Genomic DNA, 10,476 nt, shown 5'->3' on the forward strand with positions numbered 1-10,476 from the left:
TTGAATACTTTTTTTATTTCGCATAAGATAATATGTTATGTAGATACTCAGATTATTGTGTATCATTGTCAAGTTCTATATTGTAGCAATGTTCGACCACCCGCTTCTGATCATCGTCATTTATTCTTCACGCTTTTCTGCTATCAGAATATTCCCAGGAACTTTTATCGTAGAGGTAACCGATCGTCCGCGTGTCTACTTTCAGACACATGCGAGACACATATTTTATAATATGTGGCTTTTTAAAGACGGAATATTTGCTATTTTTATATATTAGTTATAAGTGATATATAATTGTTTATGATGCGTTGAAATTCTTATATACTAGCATTCTTCTTATGTAACATATGTATTCCACAAATAATAGTGTATAAAAGCTGCAATAATTGAAAGTAGAAAAAGTATAACGAATTTTTTTTTTTTCAAGTTTTGAGCGATGACTTATGATCAATTATTGTGATTTATTTTAATTTAAATTTTTGCTAATATTAAATTTTATTTAACGCAACTCATTAAATATGTTGAAAAATTGTAAAACGCATTTTAATGATTTGTACAAGGATTTTAATTTCCTATAGTATACCCTTTCTCTTGTAAGCTCGTCGTCGTATATATACTTGAACTAAATTGTAATACAAAAACAATAATTGGAAATGACAGTTATTGGTTGTCATAATGATAAAATAATTATCACCTTTCACGTTTACTAATTTTCAGCTAAACTGGAGCAGTGAAGTACGGTGTAAAGCCGCTCGTAATGCGTCTGCACAACATCGTGTTTATCAGAAATGTTTCGTCGCTCTACATGGTTAAAGCAACGCTAATATAAAATTAGAAGACATGGCCACGGTGTAATGAAATGAATTGAAGGACGGATTGAACGCGGGTCTTTGAAAACGCCTACTTTCGAAGAACGGAGATATTTAACGGTTATATGTTGATATTTACAAGTGTAGGCTATTGAAAGTCTAATTAAATTTAGTTCTTCAATGAATTTTGGACACTTTGCAATATTGCTAGTTGAAGAACAAGCGACATTTTTCATGTCCCACGTTAGCGTGATCAGACTTTTAACACCGGATTTAATTCTATTACATTTTGCGTATATATTGTCACGCATTAAGATGCACGATCATTTCTTTGTCGCGGAAATAGTGAAATAAATGATGTCTTCTTTGTGGTACAAAGTATTTTATAAGTTGCTGTGATGTTTTTACATTCAGCAATCCTTTAAGAACGTAATTCGATAGAAGACGGATTCGATCTTGTTGTGTCTGTAAAGAACGTGGATTGGAGGAGATATATCTTGGTCCATGATTTATGATGATTTTTATAATTATTCTATATGATGAGTTCTAATTTTTAACGTCTTTTAATGCATTTTATTGCATTTCATGCGAGTTCTCGCGTTACAGAGTAGATATAATCTCCGACAATATACTAAAAGGAGGGTAAGAACGATTCCAGCCGTGCTGATCGCTTAGGATATATCGCTTTCATTATCATATTATCGCACCGCAGTATTTTACTTGACTTCTTTTCCTGCAAACATATCTGTTTGCGTTCGGATGACTGCCATATATTTTAAGAGCCACACTAACTTGGGACATAATATTATATAACTAGCTTTTAACAAATTGTTAAATATGCAGCGCCCTAAGGGAATATCACATTGAAGAATTATAAAGAAAATGTAATGCTAACAAGAGAGAGTTTCCTCCCTTCCCTTATCCCTTTCTCCTTACACGATTCCATATTCACACAATTCTGCAAAAGTATTTAAAATCTTTGGACTCGCGTAAATGATACAGTTTGTATTAAGTGAGCGCTTACGGTAAATTATTATAGCCGTGTTATATCATTGTTGCGAATCACTTGTATATCTCACTTAATTCCGACTCGACATTTGGCGTGACATGTGGACTATATTATTACTCTTTTGTAATTGTTAATTTTTTTTTTTAATATTTATCACGCTCATCTTGTTTTTCTTTCTTTTTAAAGTATAAAGATTCTTTATTGGGAAGTTCTGAGAACTTCTTCGCTTTGGGAAAATTTTTAGTTCACTTTATAGGAACTATAATAATTTTTAGTAACGTGCAAGAAAAATATTACATTTTATTCGTTTCTCGGCTCGATGCGACTCGATCAATCAATTGATCCGGTGTACTTTGATCCTTCGAAACGTCTGCGATAGTCTCCTCAACTTTATGACTCATCGAATATTTGGGATATTTAAGTTCATATAGTATGAAAATTGTATTGTTAGCTAAGCTTACTAAAAGATTTGTATATACAAAGCTATATACACATACACAGACACACACATACATTGTCCGTCATAAGAATAATTCTAATCAAAACGATCGTACACCCGCTTTTATAATTTCATGCATGTGCATTTAATTAGTGAAGAACGTTGAATATCAGAGTCGCATTGCTAAGCAAACAACATTTGGTATGTCATAGCTATGTGTTTTATATATAAATATATCTCTATAAATATATAAATACAGAACGATGAAGAGCATTAAATTATAAGAAATAAAAATTATTATAATAGATAATATATATATATATATATATAAAATAATTGTCGAATTTTTGACATGATGATTCTTTTCGTTTTAAAATGAAACCTGTCCTCCATATGTTCTCAACAAGAAAAACATCCGTGTAGTGTTTTCAAGATAATTATATTATCAGTGATTATCAGCAAGATTAAATAAAAATTTCTTCGAGCATTCAATGGGATTGCTTTAAAACGAAAAGAATGTGCAATATGCATTAAATACTTGCTTAAATTAAATGTTTGGTTGTATATTTCAGATTGTTATTCTTTCGATACGTTAAAATTTGCGGCACAATATCTTTCTTCAGCGAAAAAAATACTCGTTTCCTTCATAGCTAACGTTATATCATATTATTGGTTTCATCTTCGCTTGTAAAACAGATTTGATATTCTCGCTTCATTCCTATCATTGTCATCGTGCGAGACACGAAAATGTAATTGTACACGCCGATTACTTTACTCTCAAACTTCGTTAAGGTGTCAACGTGTAATTTTTTAATGTGCCTTTTTATAGCTTCGTTGAGAAATAAAATGCGATCAAATATCAAGCATGATTGGTCCTAGCAAAAAGATCGTATAATAAGGATTCGACAAGCACAAGCAAACGCTCGTGAATCCAAAAACTGAATCACGTAATCGTCTCGTGAATTTCGTTCTTTTCCCAATTCTTTCTATAATATTTCTTGCAAGCTGATCGCTTTCAGTCATGATCCAGATTAAGTGAACACGAACGAGTAAGGGAGATCTAATTTCAAATCCTGGTTGAGATGTTTTTAATAAATTCTTTACAGTATTTTGAAGATGCTCATTAGCAACAGCAATATTAAATTATATATCAATTTAATTTGTAATATTTATACGTACTCCACTTTCAGCTTATAGAATTATGTTTCAAAATCGACAAATAATCGGCAGTTTAAGTTGGAAGAAAATTTACGTTATATTATAAAAATCATAATATTACATTATATTATAAAAAGTTACACAAAAATATTATTAGGCATTTATTTTGAATATTATCTTCTTTACTTATTTGTTAAACGAACGAATTTATTCCAACCGCGGCATCGTTCGCACTGATTCAGACAAGCTATTTGTTCGCATGCGTTCGCATTCGTTCGATCTGGATCCCGCTCTTTCCGAATGGTTTGCCAAGATACGCGATTACAATAGTCGGTGCGTGACAACTCTCGGCTACAAAGTTGCGTTTGCGAAATTGGTTCATGTTAAATGTCAAACGCGGAAGCACGTGTTGGCACATGACGGCGCGAACACAGCACGCGGTATATCTATTTTTGACGATATTGATTTCCGCACGACGTGCGAAGCTAAGAGGCTTTAGAAAAAAAACTACGCCGCACAATAACTTTCGCCCTAGTTACGTCTACCGTGAATTATCGAATTATCGGGAATAAGGCCCCGCACACAATAAAAGGCACAAGCATAGAAACAAAGAATAACACAAACAAAATTCAACCTATCAGAAATTGCTGTGCGTTGATACATAATTTCTGGTACATTGAAATATATATTATAATATTGCCTGTGTTTTCTATTCCTACACTGAAAAAAAAATGATTTGATTGTATTAACTAGAAGTACAAATAAAACGAATTCTGATCATATTAATCAGAATTCTTATATTAATTGAATTTCTGATTATCTCGATTAGAATGATTGATAGATTTTTCTAGTTGAATCTATCAGAATTAACAAATCTTTTTTCAGTATGTTGTCTGTACTTTTTATTGTGTCTGAATCTTAAAAGTGCACTCGTGGAACAATTCTCACGCTTCCCCAAAATATGAAAATGCCAATTTTTTGTATGAGAGGGAATATACGAACAAACGCAAGTTTTAGATTCTTCATAAAAAAAGAGACTGATAAACGTAATCGTTCATGACGCGATAATGCTTGTTGCTTTCTCATTTAATCAATTGTTTATCTCGGGGTGAGTAAGGTAAGATATCATTCTCAAATGAACTGCTCTACAAGGGAATCATTTCAGAAAGGAATTGATCTTTGTTTTTGAAATACGAAACGTTCTGTAGCATTTTAATACAACTAAATGGAAGATTCTTGTTGCAACGGAGACGAAACGGCAACGTATGCAGAAATTGTTCCAGAAGTATTATATTCTTCAGTCGACAGATAAAGGCAATAAGAATAATTAAGCCAACATGCAGATGTCAATACGCAAGCGATATGCAAAAATAATATATATATATATATACAATAGAGGTAATCCGGTAATACGCGCTTTAAAGTCATGTTGAATGTTTCGGCCCCCAGTGTTGGAATCTTCCGTAATGATGAATCTGAAAATCAGAATTTAAATATCGCTATATACATAAAAGTCAGGCAAATATAAAAAATCATGATATATGCAATCAGAATTTACATTGTCGTTACATCAATAAAGATAAATCCAAAATAAACATTGAATTTTTTTTATTATATATATACTAGTACTTAGTAATTTTATTAATTTTATTACTTTTATTATTTATTAGTATCATTTTTTAGCAAAAAATTTTGGCTAATTTTACAAAGAGAAGAAGCTGTTATTTTTGATCCCCCATTTCTGTTAGAAATCTTTTATCTTAACTATAATTATCTTAACTATAATTTCATATGCCATATAGTACGAAAAAAATCTGGAGTATCGTACATACATAATACAATATAAAATAGATAAAAATGCACATGAAAAAAGGAATGTTAGATTGCTATTTTGAAACCTTATATGAATTATACTGTTTAAAGGCTTTGTGCCATTTTTCACATTTTTAGAATAGAGTTTCTGGAGAAATTCAGTCTGAAAGAAATCAAGTCTGCCAAGATGTTAATGCTCAATAATAATCAATAATCAGTGATATTAAGAATTCTGGGCACAAAATGTCTAATATTGTATCCGTGCAACACAATATAGCTGTCCTTTTCAATTGAAGTCCCTATGTATTTTAATCATTCTTTAGTTGAAACTAATTTCAGCTTTTATTAAGGTCTTCCTCAATGATGAAAATTAAACTCTCTTAAAGAAAGAAAGAAAATATTAGTTTTATTTTAAAAAAATATATCTGTAATGTATTCGTACATTACGTTTATTACTCCGCTTATACAATTATATTAAATTATATTCGAGAGAAAGCTCGTCATTTTATAAAGAAAACATTGCAGCATGTCTTTTACGGAGTTGCCATATTTCTTTTAAAGCTCAAACAGTAACATTACAGTGTTATAATTTTTTATTCAACTGGAACTATTATATACAATATGTGTTATATATTACATTTATTTTGTTCAATAGAAAATTATAATATTGATGTAATGTTATTGTTAGTTCTACGGATATATATTTTAGTAACAATAAATAAACGTTTCGATTTATTTAGTATCAGTTTTTAGCAAAAAGTTTTGACTAATTTTAAAAGGAGAAGAAATAGATTGAATCTATATGTATCCTATATTTTTATCTTCTAAAGAAAACTGATCTCGTTACAAATTAAAGTTGTCATTCTATACATCAATTCGCGCGAAGAAGCTTTTTTAAAATATTTCTCAAGCCAATTATATATTTTCAAATTACGTATAAAGTAATTTCTCGATGTCGTAATCTAATAAGAGATCTTGACCGGTCCGTAACCAGTTTAATAGTCTTTTTATGACGAAAACGAGAAGTCAACAGCGACGATTAATTAAGTTAGCGTTGGATATGATAAATTTCATCCAGTTTGAACCCACATAATCAGAGCTTGAATAAAAGCTTTGATTTTCCTTCAACGTTTTCGGAGTCTGGATCACATCGAACGTTTTGCGACGCGAGTTTCTACGTGGACGCACCAACAATGTCATTTCAACTAGGAAGCAAGAGTGAGAAAGAGAGCGAATGTCATTATCTAATATACTTTTATTATTGTATCTGCACGTCGTCATTAAAACCACTCACTCTCTGAACCTGACAGGCGATCCGTTCATCCGTCGCCTATCTGCCGAGGATGAGAATTTTTTTTCATTGTTTTTTCATTCTCGTTATCAATAAGATTGTAGAATTGATCCGGATCTGATAACCGAGTAACATATATTGACTTTACGTTTCTTAAATTTAAACGATTACATCAGATACGTCCTAATGAAACTTTTTTTTTAAATCTTGTATCTATTTTCAAAACTATAAAAAATTCTTGTACAATTTTACAAATTTTTAAAAACGTTTTTAGTATACAAATCAGAATACTTCAAAAATATTGAAATTTACATTTTTTTTTCTAGAATTCTTTATATATGTAAATTGTGAAATATTCTAATTCTGAAATATTTTGAAATATTCTCTATTATATTCTAATTCTTATTCTATAATTTTCAAAGAAAATTTATAAAATCTGAAGAATAAGTTTAATGTATTTCCAAAATTCTTCATTATAAAATATATAAAAAATTTTTTAAATATTAAGTTATTTTTTCACCAGGACGTTTAGGAAATATAAAACGTATATGACTCAATGTATGTTATATTTAGATAAATATATCTTTATGGACACAATGTGCCCCTATGTGAGCATATCCCTACCTCGTAAAAAGGAGGGATTCAGATAGGAAGACCTTGGTATTCGCAAGCACTCATTAAATTCTTGGTAAAGAAATGTTAAAGTTGAATAATTTTATTTTTTATTTCGTAATATTCAAATAATTGCACATAAATTCATATTTATCTACAAATGACGTTATATAAGTAGACTTAGTCATATTTTATTGTGCAAAAAATGAAACTCGCTCTTTTTAATTATCTTAATTGCGTTATTATTTTTATAAATAATTCATTACGTTGACGGAAAATCCCAAATAATTAGCATATTATTTTTTCGATTATCATTATTTCTTTCGTCATCAATTACGGTGCTAATTTACGGTTGAAGGAAAATTTGGTTCGTAATACAACAAATTTTCTCTCTTTTCAAAACGCAAATTTTATGTAACAATTTAATTCTTGATAATTCTTATTATATAGACAATGCCATACAAATAAATAAATGAAATGAATTAATTTTTGCAAAATCAAAAATGAGTGATTTTAAGAACATAGAATGACTCCTTTTTCTGCGATCGATTCTTCTCTCTTTTATATGAAATATAAATTTCGCGTAAATATTTTATGAATTTTTATTATGTGTACATAATAAAAGATATATTAAAAATGAGTACATTCAATGTCAAAGAAAGTTCACGTATTAAAACGAGAATTATGTGATTTTTCTTTTATTTAAAAAATATAAGGTGGCTCTCCTAAAAACGCTCAATATTAATATACAATTACTTTGTGCTGTATTATTGGATGCTTCCTTTAATGAAACAATTCAAAGCAGTCTAGAGGTTTAATATGTAGCCTTCAGACGATCAATAATATTGTGTAATATGATTGATTCATCAGAGGTTCAAAAGTCACTTTACAGCAGGAACAAAGCTTATATTGCTTTCATATACAGTCATTCATATACAGTTTTCTTCAAATAAACAAAATACAATTATTTCTGACTCGATGAATTAAATTTTAATATAAATAAAATTTTCAATTCAAATATTTTTGCATATACATATTTTTTTTTAATAGACTTGTGGCGCCATCTACACGCGCGACCATTGTAGTACATTCGATCGTTTGAATTGCGAATGGCGTGTCTAGCGTATACGCGTCATTCACGGTTCAAGTATAATACACCCGTTCTTGCGAAGAGCGGAGTCAGTCTTGGGCAAGATGGCCGGTCGGTCGAGTACGGCCCTCTATTATTACTTCGCGTTAATCCTCCATCTGGTTCTGCTAACGGAGTGCGATTACGGTGTGCGATACGGTGACGCGGCGAAGCGGCTGCATGTTGCTGGGCATAATGATCAGCAATACAAGAAGCCGCTCGTTATTGACAAACGGAGCGCGGATCTACGCGACCAGGATGACAGCGATCGGGAAACGTTTGGACGTACGCGTCGAGACGTACCATTGCCGCAGCACCCAAACAATAGTCCAAACATCACGGCAAAGGTACGAGCACGGGTAGACGATCATTTGATCATCCGAAGGTCGCCACCGTTATCGCCGCCGTTGCGTCGCAATTCGACCGGCTGGCGGCGGCTGCGGTGACGAACACGATGATGATGGTAATGATGATTTCTCTACGACTGCGTTGTCCATCGCAAATAAGAGCGAGCGATGAAAATATCCTACTGCATTATAGCTTGTAGCACAAATAAATGCGTCAAATGTATACGCACGCATTCTCCGCCCTCTGCTGGCTGCATGTTGTCCTGCGGAATTTTTCCCAATGGACTGTCGGGAGAGACGCACAGCGCGACCTTTGTGCGCGACGCGTGAATAAGCTGGGGCAATAATTGCCGTATTATCTCTCTCTTCCGGAGTAAATTTAATCAATCTCGGACGAGAGAGAGAAACGGAGCGTCGCGGATCCGCGCCGTCACTGACACCATCGAGGGGTCACTAACCGTCACTGTAACTGTAATCTTTCCTCTATTTTCTCAATTTTTTTGATCCCCTTATTTTTTGATGGACTGCGCGGCCATAAATTTTTCGGACCGTCAGGGACTTTGTAAACAAGAGGATATTCGTTAGAATGCCCGCCGCCGTTATTTCAAACACTATTATTATTTTAGACCTTTAGACTCATCCCGTTGTTATTCTAACTAACTGCGCAAACTTTCCTCGTTTTTGTCGAAGGTCGTGATTTTTGAAGGTCGTCAAATTTCTTTTTTTTTCTACGTAGTTATATCTTCTTTATGTCACGTCGCTTAGTCATGTTTGTGACACGCATGAGAATAATGGACGCATGAATGCACTTGACTGCTTATTTTCCTGATAACAAAAGAAGCGCAGTTTGTTATTTAAGAAGATAAGAATACACCTAAAGAATTTTCTGCTAACAATACGTTTAATTAGCTACAATGTATATGTTGTAATATTACGTTTCCTTTATTTTTTGTTTTGTTTCAAATTGATATTACAAATTGATGTTACATTTAAATTCACTCTTATTTCCGATTAAAAAATACAGTTAATTACTGTTAGAATCTAACAGTAATTAACTGTAATTTTTTATGTTAATTAGTGAATTCTGTTTCTGCAAGCTCATGCATATTGCGTGCAATTTATCTCTTGTGAAGTTAATATAAAATTGAATTTTTTAATTTAAGGAATTATGATATACTTTATCCTACACTATTCTTCTTGCATAATTACAAAAAAAAAAGGAATTAATGCCTGTTTCTGTATAATTTAATTTTCAACTCGGTTCAATTAACTATTTATCGTTTTCTAGTTTTGAGAATCAGAAAAAGATGAAGAATAAATGGAATCGAGGATACAGTTAATCCTCATTAAAAACGAGCATAAGTTGCTTTTACTTTAATGTTTAACTTGATTATGATCGACAACTTCAGAAAAATGAAGCCAGGATACAAAAGTAACACAAAAGTTCATATAAACGTACTTATCTATTATTTAATTATTATTTTGTTTTTTAATTAGATAATTCATTAATTCTTGTTACAATCTGAGCGTAACATCTTCATATTTTTGTTTTTAGTTTGTTTAGTTAACATCTTTAATGAATTTAGTTAACATCTTTGATTTTAAGTTCTGAATGTTGTTCAATATGTAATTTTTATTTATGTACAAATGAGAGATGTACTAAGTTATGCTTTCAGTCGTTAAGAAGCTTATTTCCACCAATGTAGGTTTTTTTCTAATCTTTAAAACTAGAAAAAGATGAAGAGTAAGTTGAATCGAGATTAAAGTTAATCTACATTGATGGAATCGGGCATTAATGTACTATGTTAAAAACTAAAATAAGCGGAGATAAGATTTAAAAAATTCTATCCCTTATATATATATATATATA

The 10,476-nt window shown here is 31.4% G+C and overlaps 2 protein-coding genes across 5 annotated transcripts in view; both read left to right on the forward strand.

Moving 5' to 3' along the window:
- Nucleotides 1-1,183, forward strand: part of LOC108687609 (spectrin beta chain) — a 38,454-nt gene extending 37,271 nt beyond the window's left edge. For all 4 annotated transcript variants that reach the window (XM_018193467.1, XM_018193475.1, XM_018193484.1 and 1 more), the window contains one exon: nt 718-1,183. In XM_018193467.1, coding sequence (XP_018048956.1) covers nt 718-721 — 4 coding nt within the window. In that variant the 3' untranslated portion in view covers nt 722-1,183. The remainder of the gene's footprint in view (nt 1-717) is intronic.
- Nucleotides 1,184-8,303: 7,120 nt separating this feature from the next.
- The window catches only part of LOC108687742 (sortilin-related receptor-like), a 13,051-nt gene continuing 10,878 nt past the window's right edge, over nt 8,304-10,476 (forward strand). Inside the window, exon 1 of the mRNA XM_018193682.1 lies at nt 8,304-8,606. Coding sequence (XP_018049171.1) covers nt 8,325-8,606 — 282 coding nt within the window. The 5' untranslated portion in view covers nt 8,304-8,324. The remainder of the gene's footprint in view (nt 8,607-10,476) is intronic.

This window comes from Atta colombica, unplaced genomic scaffold (assembly GCF_001594045.1).
Source record: "Atta colombica isolate Treedump-2 unplaced genomic scaffold, Acol1.0 scaffold102, whole genome shotgun sequence".
NCBI classification, from domain to species: domain Eukaryota; kingdom Metazoa; phylum Arthropoda; class Insecta; order Hymenoptera; family Formicidae; genus Atta; species Atta colombica.